General features: G+C 55.0%; 1 protein-coding gene across 1 annotated transcript in view; it reads left to right on the plus strand.

Annotated features, from left to right (window-relative positions):
• Positions 1-20,933, plus strand: part of ITGA3 (integrin subunit alpha 3) — a gene marked incomplete at its 5' end in the record, with an annotated part of 42,945 nt that overhangs the window by 14,702 nt on the left and 7,310 nt on the right. The window contains 18 exons of the mRNA XM_019548518.1: positions 5,472-5,599; positions 6,161-6,249; positions 8,853-9,102; positions 9,456-9,539; positions 10,545-10,752; positions 11,036-11,229; positions 11,754-11,842; positions 12,267-12,403; positions 13,032-13,118; positions 13,333-13,400; positions 13,887-14,023; positions 15,458-15,604; positions 16,656-16,753; positions 18,344-18,509; positions 19,024-19,092; positions 19,412-19,491; positions 20,292-20,369; positions 20,822-20,924. Coding sequence (XP_019404063.1) covers positions 5,472-5,599; positions 6,161-6,249; positions 8,853-9,102; positions 9,456-9,539; positions 10,545-10,752; positions 11,036-11,229; positions 11,754-11,842; positions 12,267-12,403; positions 13,032-13,118; positions 13,333-13,400; positions 13,887-14,023; positions 15,458-15,604; positions 16,656-16,753; positions 18,344-18,509; positions 19,024-19,092; positions 19,412-19,491; positions 20,292-20,369; positions 20,822-20,924 — 2,212 coding nt within the window. The remainder of the gene's footprint in view (positions 1-5,471; positions 5,600-6,160; positions 6,250-8,852; positions 9,103-9,455; positions 9,540-10,544; positions 10,753-11,035; positions 11,230-11,753; positions 11,843-12,266; positions 12,404-13,031; positions 13,119-13,332; positions 13,401-13,886; positions 14,024-15,457; positions 15,605-16,655; positions 16,754-18,343; positions 18,510-19,023; positions 19,093-19,411; positions 19,492-20,291; positions 20,370-20,821; positions 20,925-20,933) is intronic.

Here is a 20,933-nt window from a genome sequence, read left to right on the forward strand (position 1 = left end):
CCCATGCTCAGAGAGCTGCATTGTTCTGCCCCTGCCCCTCCCTGCATAGAGCAAATGCCTTGGCTTCCACTTCCAAGGCTGCCCCATCCCCTGCTCTAGGACAGGCAGGTATGGCCCAGGGCTGCTGGAGGAGCCTGGTGCACACCCACTGTGGCACTCGGAGCAGAAGCAGGGGGCACCTGGGGTCTGTCTCAGATACCACGATACTCTGCAGGTTTGCTGGGTGCCCTGCCTTGGGTGTTGCTGAGGGAGGGAAGGAACCTCCCTTGGAAGAACGTGCTCCCTAGAAAGGGCTCTCTGGGTGCAGATCCAGGGGGGAAGAGCACCTGGGCCACATGCCCGTGCCCACTGGAATGTGCCCCCATGAGGAACAGGCTACAGCCCCACCAGACTCTCACACTGACTTGTTCTGTTCCCATGTCTGCTGCAGGCATCTAGTGTCTTTGCACCCACCTGGGAGCTCAGGCGCCTGGGCAGGTGGCAGCAGGCGCACCAGCCAGCACTGTGGGATGGTGTGCCTTATCCCATCCTGGATTGGGCTGTGGAAGTGAAGTGAAACATGGGATGTTTAACTCTTTGTGGCTCAGCCCTGCCTGCCTGCATGTGTTACCCATAAGCAGATTGCAGGCAGTGGGACAGATGCTGCCACCTCGTGCTGTCTCCAGGGGTAGGGAAGGAGGCTGGCACCAGGGCTGCAATGCCAAAGTCCTCTCTAGAGCACAGGGGCTTGCCCACTGCTGTTTGCTCATAGGGTCTGGATTCCTGGTGTGAGACAAGAGCCCTACCTCCAAATCAGTTTTCTAGGACCTATCTTTGCTTGGCTGGATCCTGGATGTCACCTTCATCAGGGCTGAGTGGCCCAGGTCTGGCTTGAATCCCTCCCCTGGGACAGTGCTCTGTTTCCAGGTGGTGGAGACATCACCACATCAGCCTCCTTGTACATCCCCTTCCTCATTAACTCATAGAAAATTTTGGGCTGGAAGGGACCTCAGGCTGTCTAGTCCAACCCCCTGTTCCAAATAGGACCCTTTCCAGGTACCTCATCCCAGCCAAGCCTTTGTCTACCTGGGTCCTCTAAACTTCCAAGGATAGAGGTTCCACCGCCTCCCAGGTAACCTGTTCCAGTGCTTCACCACCCTCCTCATGATCTAATCTAATCTAAACCTCCCTTGCTGCAACTTGAGACCGTTGCTCCCTGTTCTGTCATCTGCCACTCCTGAGAACAGTTCAGCTCCATCCTCCTTGGAACGACCCTTCAGGGACTTGAAGGCTTTTATTAAATCCCCCCTCAATCTTTTCTCCAGACTAAACAAGTCCAATTCCCACAGTCTCTCATTAGTCCTGTTTTCTAGCCCTCTAAAAATTTTCATTGCTCTCCCCTGGGCTCACTCCAATTCATCCATATCCTTTCTGTGGTAGGGGTCCAACACTGGACACAGGACTCCAGTGCCTTTCATAGTGCAACAGAATGCTATCCACTGCCTTAAATAATGCAAGGAAGTGCTCAGATTGGGGAAAACATTAGGAGAAGCTCTCTGAGCCTGAGCGCAAGTGCATCTTGGAACGAATACATTATGGATTAAGGCCACTGACTGTACTCTCCCACCCCCTCGGTTCCACCTGCTCTCTTCCTTACATGGCTCTGTCTTGCTCCTCAGAGAAGCCCATGTGCCGCCCCCCCCCCGACCTTGCTCCTTGTGCCAAGGCCCTTCCACAGGAAGCCCTGGCACAGGGAAGCTTACTCAACCCTGGCATCCTGTGTGTGTAAAGCTGGAAGTGGAGTGACCTGTCAGAAAAACATTTTCCCACCCTGAGCTGTGGGCATCTGAGTCACTCTGCCCTGCTCTCTGCAGCCCCGGGCCTAACAATGGACCTGCCTGGACTCCTACAAGAAGGGGAATGCCACATGGCGGGGGGGGGGTGGTCATCTGCAAGGGCTGAAGCAGCTAGTGCTGCCTTGGTGCTCCACTCCCATGTGCCTGCTGCTCGACTCCTGCTGGGCAGGCTTTTCACTGGCAGCCTTTCTGCCTCAGCCTGGTTTCAGTTCCATGCTGGCCTCTGTCCCAACCTGCTCCTCTGCAGTGCCTGCCCCAGCCTCTCTTCCTCCCCCAGCAGCAGCTATGCTGAACTATTGCTCATTAACCTTTTTCTTTGGCTGGGACATAGACCTCGCCTGCTCGCTGCTGGACACAACTCAGCTGTTCTGCCAGGGGAAATGCAACCAGGCAAGCCAGCACAGGATTGCTTGCAGGGGGTCTGTGTTCCACCCCAATTCAGATGCACTTGCAGGGAGATGGGGTACCCTGTGCGTGTGTGTGTTGGCCCATGCTTTTCATGTTGCTCCATTTCCACACACGCATATGCATGCTCAGCCTGGTTGCTTTGTCCTAATGCCCACGGAACAGCTGCTTTTTCTGTCCCGCTCCCACCTCAAATTGACCCCATCACCTCCCAAGACCTGGCCTGTAACACAGTGCCAGTGTTGTTAAAGAGGCCTGAGCATGAGTAAACTGAATGGTTACAGCTTCATGAGGAATTTCATACTCCTTAGAGTATAAAATGTTTACTCTGCCCTGGAGGCTGGATTTGGACAGAAGAAGGATGGCATAGTGGCAGAGCACTAACTTAGAACAAGAAAGTCCTGGGTTCCTGGCCTTGTTCTGCCACAGCCTTACTTTGTGACCATGGGCAAATCACTTAACTTCTCTGTGCTTTGCTTTCCCTTCTGTGCAATGAGGAAAGAGCACTCCCTCACCTTGCAGAAAGGCTTGTGAGAGTAAGTACACTGAAGAGTATGAGAGAAGCTAGTGATAGCAGCTGTATAAGGGTGTTAGAGCGTTTTTAATCCCTCCATGTTTTTCTCCATGCAGCGTGGCTGGAGTATCCCTGTGTGCACAGGGGGGCAGGAGTGACCAGACTTGACTTGTCTCTATCCTGCTGTCCACCTTCTCTTGTTCATAAGAGAGTAGATCCCAACTGCTTACAACACAGAAGTGTACTTAGGGGTTTAAGTGTTATCATATTCCACACTCCTTGTGTCCCTAAAGAGCCATTAACTCCATGCAACCTGCTGTCGTTTAGCCTTAAAACTAAGTCTCAGAAACATACCAAGGAGGACCTACCCATCTTCTGTGTTTGCAGTTTTTCAGGGACTTGTGCAAGGGGGACAGAATCTCACTTCTTTGGTGAGTAAGTCCCTCTAGGATCTCACCCAAAATGTTTGCCCTGGTCCAGGGAGTTGCTTTCAATGTACTGGCTCTGGACTGACTGGGTCACATGCTCAAGAGCTGCCTACTACCGAGGGCCTGTTGAGCTGGGCTGGCTTTGGGTGTATCACTTAATCTCTGTGCACCTCTCTTTCCCCGCTTGTGCCTTGCAGCTAGGAATCTTTCAGGGGAGCTGTGAGCCAATCCAGTTGGGAAGGTAGCTGGATCCTGCAGTCCAGGGGTTGCAGAGCTGTGGAGACAGCTGTGAGTTGTACCCAAAGTGAGATTGTACAACAACCAAAGCACCTTGGGCTTGTCTCTGAGGCTTTTTAATCCAGGCTTGCTCCTCCTCCCCATGCCAGAGGAATGCTACCAGGCCCTCTTGAGTTATAGAAGGCGCCCACTTACACACGAGGAATGTAAATAAAGCAGTGAGTCGGGCTGTGAATTTCGTCAGGGTCTGATCTCTCTCCGTCCTGCGTCTTTGGGGAGGGATCAACTACCGGAGGTAAAATTCTACTCCAGGGACAGGACCTCGTAAAACCAGGATCATCTGATTGACTCCAGTGCCAGCTTCATGTGTGCTAGGGCCCCAAGGAACATGCACCAGTTGGCCTTCAAGGCATGTGGCAGTCTAAATTGGGATGAGGTCAATGTAGGGGGCAGATCTTCTGTGGTGTCTGCAGTCTCCTGAAGCCCCTGGCACTGTCTGGACTGGAGTCTTGGCCGTCTAGGCGATATGCAGCTAAGTTGCACTTGGGCACTAATAGCGAAACAAGATTCAGGCCTTGAAGATGGGTTGATGGATGAGCTGAACCATGAGTCTGATCCCATCCCACTGGCCCTGCGTTTCCATCCTGAGACCTCAGTGCAGGAATAGGCCCAGTGGGGAGCAGGCATGTAGGTCTGCCAGGCTGTGGCTGCCTAGGTGGCTGCATGGAGAGTGGTGCCCTTTGGCTCCTGTGCTGTGTACAGCCCTCAGAGAGGGACTTGCTGTCATGCACAGCAGAGGGGCAAAGGACCTGCTTGGGAGCGAGAACTCAGCTGGGCACCGACTTTGGCTGCTTCCCTCTCTGAAGCTGTGTCCCTCTGAACAGCCTGTTCATGCATGTGGCGGGGGTGGGGAGGAGGTCCTTTCTGCAGTGCTTACCCCTAATAGTGCCTCTAGCGTGGGACCATGAGTGCCTTGGGGTGTGAGCTGCTAAGAAACCAGTGTACTAACCAATTTCTGAAGGTGCCACAAGTAGTGGTGGCCTAGAGGGGGTCACTTCCTCTGGGGGCCTAAGACAGACATGCTCCGAGGTGCAGCGGGGCTGCCCCCAGCCCCACCTCCAAGCAGTGACTGCCCAGGCCAGCAACTGGGACACGTGAGGAGGGAGAAGTTGGCGAATCTTTGACACCGCCCCCGCCCCCATTCCACACACATGCACACAAATAATATATAGCCATGGCAACAGAGCTTCCTGCTGATGTTTCAATAGAAATAGGGGCTGAGCAAAAATAAACACATAGATTTGGAGGGTTGCTGTATTCCCTGCCCTTGGTGATGGGCAGTCTTACAGATACCAGGGGGCTGGGGCAGGAGGACGATTCCTAAGTGACAGGCAGCCTGACTGACAATCAGGGAACAAGCCCTCAATGGCAGGAAGCCAGACTGACATTCAGGCAATGGTCTGATAGGAATGAGCTGTTATCTGTAGCTCAGCTACCTCCAGGGAATTGGTAACAGGGATCAGATTGGGGTTCTTAGCCTATACCAGCCCCTGGGGCCCTTGCCTCAACAAGGTGTGTGTGGAGCTGTGTGTAAATGCCCAGTCACCATGGAAAAGCCCTGTGGGAGTGCTCATGGACCCCTTGGTGGTCTGGGCACAGCGAATGCTCAGCATTGCAATAAACAACTCCCCCATCAATGGGTAGTTGAGTTTGCTCCGGGGCTGCCTGTAGCCAGGTGTTTGCATAGCATACCTTTGACGTTTATAGCCACCATTGACGTCTGCCTTCCTGAATCCCCCTGTACACTCGTGGTCCTAATCTGTTGGACTGGGGCAGGCATTGCTGTGCACAGTGCAGCAACAGCTATGTTTGCACCAGAGGTGGCTGCATTTTGGCAATGAGCAAAATGATCCCTTTTCTGCCTGGGGAGCTTGCAGAGATGGATTTAATGTTTGCAAAGCGCTCGGAGAGCCTGGGGTGGAAAGTATGATGAGAAGTGCTGGCCATAAGGACTGAAGCCCTGGGACCCTGACTCCCTTGTGTCTTCCCCAGGCTCCTAGCTGGAGCCCCCCAGGATGTAACTGCTGTGGAGGGGAATGCCACGCGGACAGGCTCCATGTACTTCTGCCCACTGAGTGCCTCCATGACTGACTGCGAGCGGGTGGACATAGAAGAAAAGAGTATGTGAGCACTCCCCTCCCCTCAATATTGGACAGGTCTCTCCTTCCCCAGACTCTATCCTGGGCAGCCTGGAAGCTTGGGGGTTAAATCCCCTTCCTCCCTCTGCCAGCTGGGGTGGTGCTGTCTTTGCTGGTGCTGCTGTATTTACCCTGTGCTGGAGGTGCAGGGAGGGGCCTGTTAACCATTTAAGAGATGAATCCATGCTGGGTGGGGGGAAGCTGGGCTTCCAAAGGGAATGGGAGGGAGCAGCCTTCACTGCAAGTGTCCCTTCCTTCATCCTCACTGCACCCTGATGCCTGCCTCATACAGTGCATGGGGTGAGCACCCCTGTGACTGCTTTGTCCTGAATAGGGCCTCCCAGGGCGACAGGAGGATTCATCCCCTGTAGTTGCTTGATTGTGACTTACCTGCTGCAGAGGGATGAGGGACTTTGCCCTGTGTGGGGGGGGGAGGGGCTGTCTCTTGCTTGGAAATCTGTCCCCTGATTGCATGGGGAGTGCAAATGGGTAGGCCTGGGGTCTCTGCTCTCTTGTCAAGTGTTTGTTGCCCTGTGTGTGCAGGTGTGCCACAGAAGAACATCATCGAAGACATGTGGCTGGGGGTGACCATCGCCAGCCAGAGAGAGCAATCTGGGAGGGGCAGAGTGCTGGTGAGTGCAACATGATGAGGTAGCTCCAGGTGTGCATAGAGCAGTAGGTCCCACGTGTTGTAGTGAGCGCCCTATTCACCATTGCCCAGCAGCTAGTATGGCCTGTGTCTGGTTGCAAAGTGGATGGGGAACTAGGGGCAATCGGGTTGTGTTGTTTGCACTAGGGTACATACACTTTGTTTGCACCTTGCAGGGCAGTGGGGAAATAGCCCCATGTCCTGGTGTCAGAGCTAGGGAGATAAGCCCACTGCCTTGGGCATCCTGGGGGCATTCCCATCTCTGTGTGAAATGAAACACCACCCAGTCACTCACTCTTTGCACTTTGTGTTTGCCTTGTATAGGTGTAACTGCTGAGATAGGGGGCAAGAGAGCACAGGATCCAACCCCAGAGTGTCAGGACTCCTGGGTTCCTGAGTTTATCTTGCTACACAGTCACAGTCAGATCACTTACCACAGTTTGCCATGCTCTGAAATGGGGATAACTCCACCTGGTTCTGCCAGGAATGTTGTGGGTCATGAGACTAAATTAGTCAATGGGCTCATGGTGCAACATAGTATGCTGGGAGCTATAGGCTCTTTGGGTGGGGGTGGGGGGGGCAGTGAAGGCAGGCCAGTTCTTCATGGTGGGGGAAGTATCTGGTTGCCTCTTTGAACGGGATGTCATAGAACACAGAGTCTGCTCCTAAATTGCAAAGGCAGCTGGGAAGAAACCAAGGGAGAGAGCAACAGCCACAGTGCCAGCAGCTCAGTCCGTGGGAAAGGCAGTGAAGCAATCCAGAGCTTGAAGGGAGCATGGCCCTGGGGGAGCTAAGAGGATCTGTCTTAACCACTGAAGCTTGGCAGAGGGAATTGGCTGCAGAGCTCTCCCAGGACTCTCTCCACCAAGCCCGTCACCCATCACCGTGGTACCTGGACAACACAAGAGTCCACGGGCTGTGTCCTCCATCACCCTGTGCCTCGTGCAGTCATTTACATATGTGTAAACAGTTCCCGTTGTAGTAATATTTCAAGCTGGTGGAAATGGAGGCCTGAGGTGCAGAGCCCAGCAGCCCCCTCCTCCTCTGCTCCTCCATGTTCCTGTTGTCTGCTTTGCAAGGGAATGCTGGAGCCACTGAATTTTTCTCTCCTTCCCCCACTTGCCCTGAGTTCCTGCATTGTCCCAGGCCCAGACTCAGCTTTGCAGAGAGTCTGTTTCCTGACCCAGACTTCTTTTTTTTAAACACATTTGCTGCTGGAGGGATGGCCTGTGCCCTATCCCTAGAAGGTCAGGTTTACTACTGGGATAATTCTGGGTCTTTCTCTGAAATCAGCCCAGAGAGCTGGGATGGGGCCTGCTGCAGAGAAGGTGAATTATATACAGGCAAGGGCACCTTTCACCTGCTGTTTGGAGTATATGGGGTGGGTGTGCCAGGGCATCTAGTCTCCAGCCCTTTGACTGAGCTTGCCACTAGTGTGTCTACAAAGTCACACCCCTACTGGGCTGCTGAGGTCTATATACACATCAGGTTGGCCCACTCTGGTTGCACACCTCCTTGCTAGGGCATGAGGCCATCATAGGATCATAGAAAAATAGGACTGATAAGGCCTCCAGAGAGGCATTTGATCCACACCCTGCTCCAGTCAGGGTCAGCATTGTCTAAACCAGCCCAGCCAAGGTTTTGTCCATCCTGCTCTTAAACACGGCGGAGATTCTACAGCTTCTCTTCTTCTCTCATTAGGGTGGTGAGCAAACAGCAGATGGGTACCTCCAGATTATCCCCAGGCTCTCAGTGCCAGCCCCTGTGACCTTCTGGCCTCGACCCATTCTGGGTCCCAAACCAGTGAAAGATCACAGGCTCAGGCACTGTGCAAGCCCTCAGGATAAATGGGTTTCCATGCTCCAGGGCATGGGGTGATGACCATCTGGGGTCAGGCATGTGGGACCTGCCTTGCCCAAGGGCACAGCATTGCTTTTTCACAAGAGTTTTACACCCACCTGCTAAACATCCAAGTAATGGATGCTCAATAAGAGGTTGGTGTTTGGCTTGGAGGCTCTGATCAGAGAGGCAAGAGAAACTGCTGGTCTGAGCCCCTGCGGTACTGGGGTGGTAGAGGCAATGTAGGCTATAGGCTTGTGCCACCATGGGATGGGGGAGGACACAAAAGGTGGTGGATGCTGTACTCTGATCTGGTAGGATCGGGGTGGGGATCTAGAGGAGAGGGACCTTGGTCTAGTCTGGTGCAGTAGGGGCAGGATATCAGGGTTACATGGACTGGTGTTGCTTGGGATACCAGGGTATAGAGACCCCTGCTCAGGCTGGGATGTGGCAGGAGAGGGATATTAAGAATGCTGCTGTAGCCAGCAGGGGCGGGAAGGCCATATTGGGGCATATGGGCTGCTGCTGAGGGCAGGTGTAGCAGGAGAGCGGTGCTTGAGGTTATGTGAATTGTAGTGCAACAGGAAGGCAATATCAGGGTGCATGGACCATGGCTCAGGGCGGCTGCAGCAGGAGGCAGTGGGAATTGGGCTCAGCGGGGTGACCCTGGTGGGGTAGAGTGCCTGTCTATGGCTGCTCAGTGCCCACGGCCTGCTGGGCACTGATGTGGTGCCCCCTGGCTGCCAGGCCTGTGCTCACCGCTACACCGAGGTGCTTTGGGCAGGCAGTGAGGACCAGCGGCGCATGGTGGGAAAGTGCTACGTGCGTGGCAACGACCTGAAGCTGCAGCTGGGTGACGACTGGCAGACATACCACAACGAGATGTGCAACTCCAACACTGATGCTGAGGAGACTGGCATGTGCCAGATGGGCACCAGCGGCAGCTTCACCACCAACACCATCTACTTTGGGGCGCCTGGTGCCTACAACTGGCAAGGTCTGTGCCCCGCCCAACCCCTTGCTGGAGTGTAGCCATCCCTAGTGCTCATCTGGTGTTGCTGCAGCTGCCCAAGGGATATTTTGCTGGTGACATTGGCACCCTTGGGAGCCTCCCTGCTGGGTGGGTGGGCTGGGTTCAGGGCTGGTGTGGAGGGTGAGTTTAGACCACACAGGCTAGGGGAAGGGAGAGGAGCCTGGGCTCTGGGGCTGTGGAGCAAGCAAGGGAGGCAATGAAAGGCAATGAGAGATCTTTGTGAGAGATCCCATCCCCCTCCTAATCCCTCTCCCTGTCCCCACTTGGGCTGTGCCCGTGTCTGGCTCCAGCTTGCTGTTTTTCCTTCCCGGCTGCAGGGACTAACTACATGCTGCAGCGAGAGAGCTGGGAGCTGTCTGACTTCTCGTACCCGAACCACAAAAATGGCAACATCTACATAGGTAATGACAGCTGCTTCACCTGTGTCTGGGGGCAACATCCCTCCGTGCTAGCATGATATGGGAGAGTGTGGTGCAGAGAAAGCAGGTACCGGGGCCCCAGAAGGCCTGGGTTCCAATCCCAGCTCTGTCACTTTTCCCTATAGGGCTGCTGGACAAGTCACATGACTACTCTGTGCCTCAGTTTCCCCTTGGGCTCCTCTCTGCCCTCTCTTCCACATGGTCCTTGCAGGCTACATGTATCTAGGCCTTTCTCTTGCCCCCACGAGTCATGCCTTGGGGTCCAGACTACTGGGATGTCTGAGCCAGGGCTGTGACCTTTTCTGGCAGGAGCTGAAGGGGATTTCTCCACTCATGCTGGCTCCTCTCCTGGCGCACACTGCTATAGGGACTAGTAATTCATGAGATGCTTAAACCCAGGCTGCTTGCCGAGCCTCTGGGGCCTGTGCCCTGAGCTGGAAATCTCCTCAGGGGCCCTTCTCTGGGGAGCTGCCCCTGGGCCAGGAGGATTCTGGGAATGGAGCCTCTCAGGGGGGTATGTAAACTGTGAGTTTGTCAGGCCTCAGCCCAGTCCACAGTTTCTGCATTGCTTAAGATATATGTGCTAATGCTCCCTTTTGCTATCAGCTCCTGTGAGGAAGACAGAGCTGGCCTGGGTCCAGGCTGCTTGCAGTGACGGGGTCAGGACAAGAAGGGGTCGGAGAGGCATTGCTTACAAGTCCTTAGTGAGGACACCAGGGGTCTGGTCCAAAGCCTATTTTAAGCCCTCCCACCCAGCTTTGGCTCTCAGCCCCACATGTCCTGTGTCTCCATATGGTTCCACATGTGGTTGGGACCAGCTCTGGCAGCCCCATATGAAAGGCCAGGCCCTCGTCTGTAGCTTCAAGCAATGTGGCCCCTTGCAAATGCACTTGTTATGCCTCCTGGGAGGGCTCTACAGGTTCTGAGGCCTCTTTCCCCCTCCCTCCCCTCCCTATTCCACCCTATGGGGCTTGCTCATGCCTCCAGGTTATACCATCCAAGCCAGCAGTGCTGTGCTGCACAAGGAAAACCTCACCATCATCTCGGGGGCACCCCGCTACCAACACACCGGTGCTGTGTACCTGATGATCAACCGCTTCGGCAGCAACCTGGAAACGAGCCTCATGCTGGTCGGGGAGCAAGTGGGCTCCTATTTTGGGAGTGCCATCGCCCTAGCCGACCTCGACAACAATGGGTGAGATGCCAAGAGGCCACTGGTGATGGGGAGGCCACCTGGCAGTTGCTTTGTAGAGAACAGTGGGGGGAAGGGACGGAGGGGACAATGAGACTTTGGGGTTTCCTGAGCTGTGAAGAGTGTCTCTGTGGCTCCCAGCTTTGAGAGGTCTCCTTAGCTTTGAGGCCTGGTTTTCATACCTTGTAGACCTTGGGGTCTTCCTAGCTTTCAACCTCCTCTGACTCACTGCATTGTAGCCTCCTCCACCCCCCCCTGAGCCCAGCTTTGCATTGTCCCCCTGCAGCTGGCAGGACTTGGTGATCGGTGCCCCCTACTACTTCGAGCGGAAGCAGGAGGTGGGGGGTGCTGTCTACGTGTACATGAATGAAGCTGGCAGCTTCCAAAACCAGCCCAGCCAGATCTTGAAAGGCCCCAGTAACTCCGCCTTTGGTTTTGCTGTGGCCAGCATCGGAGACGTCAACCAGGATGGCTTTGAGGGTGGGTGACGCTTTCCCTTGGGGCTCCTGGGACAGGTATCTGTCACCCAGGGAGCGTGGGAGGCATCTGGGGTGGCTTGGGCTCTGGTGAGGCAGGGGGGTGAATGGGGTTTTGGGAAGTCTCAGGAGGAAGTGTGGAGTAAGGGGATGTGGGTGGGTGGGGTGGACTTTGGGAGGTTGGCAGTGGGGCGTGGGGAGCTCTGGTGGTGCCATGAGGTTTAATATGGAGTTGAGGGGATTGGGTGGCATGGAGTGAGGCAGGGTTTAGTGGGGTATGCATGCACAGGGAGCAGCAGGGCTTGTGGAAAGCTCTGTAAGTCATGAGGGCTTGTCATGGGGCTCAGGGGACTGAGGGATTGTGTGGGTGCTGCTTGGCATAGGGCTTGGTGTGGAGCATGAGGGCATACAGGGCTCAGTGTGGGATGTGGGGACTCTGGGGCACATGGGGTTCAATGGGCAGTACAAGGAGCCAGAAAAGCATTGGTCTCTGGGCCAGTTCTGCCTGACCTATTGCTTCTTCCACAGACGTTGCTGTTGGGGCCCCCTTCGAGGGCTCGGGCAAGGTCTACATCTACCACAGCACTTCTGGGGGCCTTATGGAGCTGCCCCGGCAGGTAAAGGTGTCTTGGACCAGTTGCTCTGAGTGCTACAGAGGGCACTCTGGAGACCACACTCCCTCTTGAGACCCCTGAGAGGAGCAGTGGCACCTCCAGCCCATGGGAGCTGTGGGTGGTTGGGAATGACCTTCCTGCTGCCCCCAGGTACATGCTGCCTCTCCTAGGGCACTAGTCTCCGGATAGGTTGACAATCCTCACCCTGAGGGGAGTCTCAAGAGACAAGCGTAGACCTAGATAGAGGGCCGGGGACAGCTGCTCAGGTAAAGGGAAGGGAGGAGGCAGGGGATGGGGTGGGGGTTGTGTGTGCATGCAGGCGCTGCCCCAAGCCCCAGAATGTAGAGCAGGACAGGCCCTGAGGGCAGTTGCCATAGCACCAGTGGGTGATCCTCCCCCCACACCTACATCCCTCTGCCTCCTGCAGGTGATCAGTGGGGCAGACCTGGGCCCTTTCAAGTTCAAGACCTTTGGTTACTCTCTCAGCGGGGGCATGGATGTGGATGGCAATTCCTACCCAGACCTGCTGGTGGGGAGCTTGTCTGAGAAGATTGTTCTGCTCCGGTAAGGGAGATGGGGCTGGGAGTGACAACAGTGGTGCAGACAGGGGCAAAGCGGTCCTGACACCATGCTTCCTGCTGGGGGCTGAGCATGGCACCTCCAGCATTCCCACCAGTTGTACCCACTGCACAGTAGGAGGCTGGCATCATTGTTGGATCAGGCCACTAGAGGGAGATGCTCACACAGGTGATACCCTGGGCAGTGGCACCCCCCCCACCAGTCTGCCCCATACAGAGTACCTTGTAGAGCCAGCTCTGTCCCCCATTGAGCCTGGGTGAGTCCTGAAAGCAGTAACGCCTGCCCTTCCAGGTACTGTTACATAGGCCCCAGACTGACCAGGGTATCATTTGACCATTGCTGGATTGGAGCCAACAATCTCCAAGGGCAAGGCTCCAGGGGTCCTATGCAGTCCCCTTGCAGGATGGGATGGGGATTGCCCTAGCCCCTGCCTCCTTAAGCCCTCCACTGTGCCCTGGACAGCCCCACAGGCAGAACAAGGGGAGCTAAGCAACCCTGGACACTGGTGACTGGAGATTTTGGGGGTCACTTCTGTGACAAAAACAGTCATCCGGCCCTGATGGGTGCTCAGCTGATGCTTTTCTCTCCCTTTGTCTGTCTCTCCCTGTGGTAGAGCTCGTCCTGTGATCAACATCCTGAACAAGACCTTCACAGTGACTCCAAGCCTGGTAGACCCAGCCAAGTGCAACCCCCACTCCTGGTAAGGGCTGCCTCCTCCCATGATTGCCCACCTGGCGGTGGGGTGGTGCCCCAAGGTGCAGCTTTCCATGGTGCTGCTTGTGCAGGTCATGGCCAGGGAGAGCCCGGTGATCCTGAAGCACGTGGCGGCTAGGCAGTTCAATGGCTGGTGCCAGAGCAGAAAGGTTTCTGCTGGCTGCTCTTGTCCCTCTGACTCTTTTTTCTGTCCTTTGCAGCATCCGGGTGCAGGTCTGCTTCTCCTACAACCAGAGTGCTGGAGACCCCCGATACAAGGAGCAAATTAGTGAGTGGGTCAGGGAGGGAGGGGGTACTCTGTAGTGGGGAGGGGGTGATGTGTGTCCATGCATTTAAGTAATAACAACACTGAGTGTACACTGCAAAATGTGCAGTGGTGTGTGTGCGAAAATGTGCAATATAAGCAATGGGGTGGTGCGTGAAGGCATGCATGCAGTGGTGCATGCATGTATCAGTGTACACTGGTGTGCAAGCAGGTATGCAGTGCATGCTGTGGTGCATGTACACACGATGGCACAGGTATGTGCAAGATATGTGGTGGTCTGAATGTGAACATGCACAGAGGTGTGCATGTCTGTGCAGTGGTGGACATGCAATGGGATGGGCGCATTGGCTTGTGCACACATGTGTATAGTGGTCTGTGTGCAAGCATGGTGTGAAGAACACTGTGCATCTTGGCAGGCATTTGCCACTCTGCAGAGTCAGTGCTGCCATGCCAACACCATCTCCAGCTCTGCTTTCCCTCTCTCTGCAGATCTGCTCTACACTCTAGAAGCTGATAGGGACCGGCGCCCGATCAGGGTGAGATTTGCTGAGACAAACTCTGCTGTGTACAGGGGCATCTTCTCCATGCCAGACACCAAGTGCCAGGACCTGGAGCTCCTCCTGCTGGTAAGAAAAGGGTGGTGCAGACCCTGCTTTGCTAAGGCATGGCAGTGGGGCTGGCACAGGTTGCCTGGTCTCTGTGATGCCCTGCTGAGAGCTTGTGGCCAGGCACAAAATGGGCCTGGGAGTAGAGAGCTGGGCTGGGGTGTACCATGGGCCCAGTGCATGGAGTGTATGGGGGTGTGGGAAAGGGGGGTAGGAATCACAGGCGGCATATCAAGATTCAGAGCGACTCAAAGTGAAGGATTGGACCAAAAAAATCCCATGAAGTTCAATAAGGACAAGTGCAAAGTGTTGCACTTATGACAGAACAATCCCATGTACCAGTACAGGCTTGGGACTGACTGGCTAAGTAGCAGCTCCTTAGACAAGGACCTGGGGGTTACAGTGGACTATAAGCTGAATATGAGACAGCAGTGTGTCCTTATTGCCAGAAGGCTAAATGGCATGCTGGGCTGGACTGGTAGGCACATTGTCAGCGGATTGAGGGAAGTGATTCTTCCCCTCTGTTTGACACTGGTGAGGCCACATCTGGAGTACTGTGTCCAGTTTTGGGCCCCCCACTACAGAAAGGATGTGGAAAAATTGGAAAGTGTCCAATGGAGGGCAACAAAGATGGTTCAGGGACTGGGGTATATGACTTCTGAGGAAAGGCTGAGGGAACTGGGCTTATTTAGTCAGCAGAAGGGAAAAGATTGAGGGGGGATTTAATAGCATCCTTCAGCTACCTGAAGGATGGTTCAAAAGAAGATGGAACCTGGACTGTTCTCAGTTGTGCAGGATGACAGAACAAGGGGCAATGGTGTCAAACTGCAGCAAGAGAAATTTAGGTTAGATATTAGGAAAAACTCTCACCAGGAGGGTTTACAGCACTGGAACAGGTTACCCAGAGAGATTGTAGAATTTCCATTCTTGGGGGTTTTTAAGACTTGCCTAGACAAAGGCTTGACTGGGATGATCCTGCTAGGATCAGGGGGTTGGATTAGACCTCCTGAGTTCCCTTTCAATCCTAATTTTCTTTGATTCTGTAACCCAGCAGGCCATGGGTTCTTATCTCTCCTCAATTCCATATAGCTGGCCGGGTCCATGGGCTGTGAGATCTGCATGTCCTAGGCTGTGGGTTCAAGTGTCCAGCCTGGTTGTGGTGACCCCAGGTGGTTGCACACCCCCTCCCAATAGGGAGGTACTTGTGATGAGTTTGGTGTGCTTCAGACACAGTGGACAGGGAAGCACATGGAGAAGAACTGTCCCCTTGTGGCTGGCAGCCAAGGACCCCTGACAGGGGCTGAGTGTGCTGGGGAGGGATCTTGTCTGCCCTGGGGGTGAGGGATGTATGGATGACCTGGCTTCCAGGATGTCCCTGTTGGCAGGCCTGGTTCAGCCGGGGCGGGGGGTGCCCCAGCCAGCAGCAGCCACTGCCCCCTGCTGTCCACTCTGCAGGAGAATATCCGTGACAAGCTGCACCCCATTGCTCTGCATATGAACTACTCGCTGGAGGAGAAGCAACGGGACTTCCAACTGGGACTGTATTCCCTCAACGCTTACCCTGTCCTGAATGAGGACCAGCCCCGGGAGAACCACACTGAGGTGGGGCAGCCTGAGTGGGGAGTGGCTGGACAGGGCCGGGCCAGGCAGAGGGGAGCAGAGCCTGTTGGCGCTTGCTTGAAGCACATACCAGAGTGTGGGGTGGAAAGGCCTGTGTGGCTGGCATCTGGGCAAGGACAGGGAAGCAGGACTTCTGGGTTCCCTTGCCAGCTCTGATGCTGTGATTGGGGTATGGGAAGGGGGCAGAGCCAGGATTCTGGGTTCCACTTCCAGCTCTGACGCTGGCTTGGTGTGAATAGGGGCTGAGCAGCAGACCAGCAGCCAGGACTTGTGGGTTCTGCTCCTGTTTCTACGTCTCTGACCCTGGGTCAGTCTGACTGTCTCAACCTCTGTGCCTCAGTTTCGCCACGTGTAAAACAACAGCAGTAGAACCCTTTGCCATGGGCTGGAGCCACTGTTGCTCCTGCTGAGGCTTTTGGGGCTCCACTCCGAGGCTTTGCTCTGGCTTGCCACTCTGCAGCAGTGATGAGCCCTGGTATTTGGGTTAAATGCGTCTCACCGTCCACCTCCTGGGACCATAAACTGCCTGCAGCTTGGCAGACAGCTCAACTTTGCAAGGAGCCCTCAGCAGTGAGGGCATGAACGTGAAGGCCCAGGGGATGGAAAGCATCCTCTTCACCCTGGAGGGTCCCCCAGTGTGGGGTGGGGGAGAAGACATTCCCATCTTGCCCCTCCAGATGCTAAACCTCCCCTGCAACAGCCCCTTGGCACCCCCTGGTGGCCAAACAGTGCATGGCAGCAGTGTCCTTGGCACTGGTACTTCCTGTCTTACCCCCCAATTCCTCTGCTCTGGATAGTGTGCACTGTGTGTGGGGGTGCTGATCCAGCCCGTTGCTAATGGAAACAGCCCTACACCCCCTGCTGGTCCTGGTGGTGCTGCTGGGGTCAAACTGCAAGAGGATAACAGCTTCCTACTGAGGGTGGGCATTAGAGCTGCTCTGGCTGCAGGGTGCCAGGTGTTGGGGGAGCAACTGGGGGGCTGTGGACTCAGAGCGGGGCAGGGGCTGGAGTCACCAAGCATACCTGCCCGCAGATCAACTTCCAGAAGGAGTGTGGCCTTGACAACAAGTGCAACAGCAACCTGCAGTTGACGGCCGCCTTTGTTCCTGAGCAGGGCCAACTGCTGTCCAGGTGAGGATGAAAGAGGTGGGCTCCATAAGAGTCCTGGAGGGGCACAAGGAGTAAGCATTCAAGGGAACCAGCCTCAGGGTGAAGGATGGGGGAGGGGGTCCCAGCCTTGTGCCCCCAGCTGGCTCGGACCTGCCTAACCTCCCACCCTGGGATGTGGAGGGGGTCTCTTCCAAGCCCCATCTGTGTGAGGGGTGGGGGTCTCTTTTCCTGTGTGTCACACTTCCACTCCCATCTGACTGTCATCAGAGCAGGATGCAGGCCATTGGCTTGAGGTTACAGTGAAGTAGGTTTAGACTGGATATCAGGAAAAATGTCTTCACTGTTAGAATAGTGGAACAGACTACCTAGGGAAGCTGTGGACTCTCCCTTAATGGAGCTGTTCAAGAAGAGGTTGGACAGTCACTGGTTGGGGATGATCTAGGCCCCGCTGTGCCTATGTTCTACTATGGCTATTTCACATACTTCTGGGCTTTGTGGGTTGTAAGTTTGGGCTGGAAGGGAATCCATGCCCCTCCTGTCCCTCCATTTCTGCTACTTGTGTTAGGTGTGGGGCTTTTTAAAGCTTTCTTCAGAGCCATTGGATTCTGGCTGCAGCCAAGGCCGTGGATTTTGACTGGGGTGTGCCAGCGCTCCTGCTGTGATTTAAAGCCAGAGATTACTGGCTAAAGTGTCCTGGCCTGCTGCTCAGGGTCGAACCAATTGCCGTATTTGGGGTCAGGAAGGTATTTCATCCCATGGTCAGATTGATACAGACTGGGGGGTTTTGCTTTTCTGTGTAGCAGGAGGCCTGGCCCTCTGCCAGGGATTCTTCAAGCACATATTTATAACCTTTTATAGAAGCAGGATACGGGTTTCCCTCACTTTACGCGGGTTCTGTATATGCAAATTCACTCTTATGTGATAACGCTTTTTATACTAAAAAATTGTTATATGCGAGATAAATTCACTCTGATGCCATTAGTGTGGTGGAAGCCAGCAGTTAACTGCTTTGTGCGGTGCATTGTGGGAGCGATGCACACCAAACTATAGTCACCTCTGTGGATCTGTGCTCCTTGATCATGGTCTGCAACGTGTTTTTGTAGTTGCCATCCCCATTATGATAGTGCCCTGTGCTTGTGTGTACTGTGTGCTGTTGGTGACTACCAAAATTGTCTTGTAAAAGTGGTAGAAATGGGTCTGGGGGTCAGTACAGTCGAGGTCTTGGAATTTGTCCCTATGTGTTACATTGTAAAGTGGGTTCCCTTTATGCGAATTCAAGTTATGTGCTGTTTTCCAGGAACGCATGTACAGCATAAAGCAAGGGAAACCTGTATTGACTGCCATGTTTTACCCATGGCAGGTTAGGGTGCTAGGTCTTGTGTTGTGTCAGGGTTGATACTAGTTTTACAAAGAGGTTAGGTTATGGATTTGTATGAAATAGTTTGGATAAGGATGATTCTGTCATGTAGGAAGTTGGACTAGGTGACCTATGGAGGTCCCTTACAGCCCTGTGATTTCTGTGGTAAGGGCCCCCCCCCCTCACCCCCCAGCCAGCGAGGCCCCTCTTGGCAGGTCTCTGAGGAAGTCCATGCTGATGTTTCCCTGGCACAGGATGAATGGGACCCAGATGCTACAGTACAGCCGGGACGTCAAGAAGCTGCATCTCAGCGTGGTCATCACCAACACCCCCACGACGAAGGCCAATGGCGAGGATGCCCACGAGGCCCTGCTAAACATTACTGTGCCCCCCACCCTGCTGCCTTCCTCTGTCCGCCCTGTAAGGACCCATCCCCATCCCCATCCCCATCCCCTTTACTGTCCAGCAGAGGCCAGGCCTCACCCCCTGACACTGTGTAGAAGGGCAGCATAGACCTGAGCCCCAGGACAGATGAACCCTCTGTCTGTCTGTCTGCCCAAGCTCTGGGCTGATTTCCTATATGGGGTTCAGAGTCCTTGCTCTGCTCCACTGATGGGCACCATTTCCAAGCAGGGCTAGGGAAGGCCATGGCTGGGCACATAGTTGCCATGGTGCTTTGCAAGCAGGCTATACCGCTAGCTTGGGTTGGTTAACCCAGGGGGAAACCAGGGCTAGGATATGAGGCTGGCTTCCCCTCCCTAGAGGGGAGTATGGTGGGGCAGGGGGCCTTCTCTGGGATGGGGCGTATCACAGTTTGAGTGCTCAGGTGGGGTGTGGGGCACAGGAATGGAGCTGCTGGGAGTTGTGACCTGCTTCTGGGAGAGGGCCAGGGGACTCTTGACTGAGGCCTGCTTTCTCCCTTCTGCCACCCCAGAGCGGTGCCTGTACCTTCGAGGAGACAGTGCTGTGTGAGCTGGGCAACCCCTTCAAGAGGAACCAGAAGGTGACTCTGTCTCAGTAGGGATGCCAAGGTCCCTGGGCATGGGGCAGGAACACAACCAGTGGGGATGACTAAGGGGGGAGGGTTGCACCACAGCGAGCCCCTTTAGGGGGCAAGGCAGTCTGTGAGTGGCTGCAGGTGCCCTGTGGTCCTGGGATCAAGACCTTGCAGCGGTGTACCTAGGATGGGTGACTGCTGTGTCTGCAGCACGATAGATACTGCAGGCAGCTTTGCTGGGTAAGCCTGGTAGCATCTTTGCAGGCCCAGCCCCCTCCCACCCACTCCTATGCCAGCCTGGTAGCATCTGTCCCCTCTGTTCCAGATGGAGCTGACCATCACCTTTGAGGCCATCGGGATCACACTGGACACACGGGAGATCATGGTGGAGCTCGAGCTGTCCACGTGAGTCCCCTTGCCAGGGCTGGAGAGAACTGGGTCTGGCTCCAGGGCTGGGGGTATGGGTTAAACAGTTGTCAGGGTAGAGAAGTAGGAAGCAGTGTCCAGCCTCTCGGCTGTGAAGGATCCATTTCTCACAACATGCTGCCCCATGTTCCCAGGAATGACCTACTGCAGATTGGCAGCTGCCTCTGAGGAAGTGTGACCACAGACCAACAGCGCTTAGTGGCGCTATACAATGCTATAGGATGGGGATGGCCAATCTACGGCATGGGTGCCACAAGTGGCATGGGCAGACCCTGCATGTGGCACATGGCAGAGCAGGGGGAGGGTGGGGAGGCAGGCAGTATGGCAGCAGGCCAGGCAGGAAGCAGAAAGCAGAGCAGCAAATCAGGCAGGGGAAGGAAATCAAAGTGGTAGTTAGGGAGGGCATGGAGCTTTAATTTGTAGCACACCTGCCCACAAAGGTTGGCTCCCACTGCTCTAGGAGAACACAGCATCCCACTGACACTGGTGGGATAGTCCCAAAAGGGGCACAGTGGGGCAGCCTCAAAAGGGGCACAAACATGGCAAGGGATCTTTTCTGTTCAGTAGGGGCCAGGACTAACTCTGAATGATGGCCGTGCTAGGGTATGAGGGTGGGCACTACTTCAGAACAGAGGGCACCCCTTATTGAGCCCCGCTCCTCCCCTTGCAGCACGGGTCTGTTTTGTGAGTGCCAGGTATGGGTGTCTCAGCCCTTGTACCTGGCAGCAAGAATTGAGGTATAGACTGATGTAATGTGGCCTCTGCCTTGTCTCCGGCAGGCTGAGCTACCAGGAGGACCTGAGGCCAGTGTGGGCTGAGTTGCTGCTTGACTACACCATCCACCCAACTCTCTCCGTGTGCGTATCTCTGGGTTCCCCACCATCCCCCAGCCCAGTCAGACCCTGGTTTCATGAGTCCAAGCCTCTCCCTGGCACCTTCTTCTCAATAAAGTACCTGGCCTTGCCAAGAGTGTGCAGATCAGAGTGCTTCTGCACTGGACCCCATGGCTGCCCCTCCCAAGAGTGGGATCCCCGTGAGGAGCTGGGGCAGGATTTGAGGTCCAAAGGGCTCAGCTTCTCTGAGGCAGTGCCTGCTGGGATAACTACTCAGGATACTGTTGTGTGTGCGGTCCATGGCTCTTACTTCATGGCTGGCTGGAGCCTCCCAACCCCACACCCTGGCCTGGCCTCATGCCAACCCGAGCAAGACTGGCTAGCAATCTGTGACTCATCTGTTTCCATCAGATGCCCCCTGCAGTGCCTTCCCAGCCTTTGCTGCCTCATTCATAAAATGTGTTCTGCCCCAACAGGACACCCTCCCAGGTGCAGACGTACTTCAGTGGAACAGTGGTGGGGGAGTCGGCCATGAAAAAAGAGGCTGATGTTGGGAGCCCTGTCAGGTTTGATTTCAAGGTAAGGATG

This window comes from Crocodylus porosus, unplaced genomic scaffold (assembly GCF_001723895.1).
Source record: "Crocodylus porosus isolate Cpor-Errol unplaced genomic scaffold, CroPor_comp1, whole genome shotgun sequence".
NCBI classification, from domain to species: Eukaryota; Metazoa; Chordata; order Crocodylia; family Crocodylidae; genus Crocodylus; species Crocodylus porosus.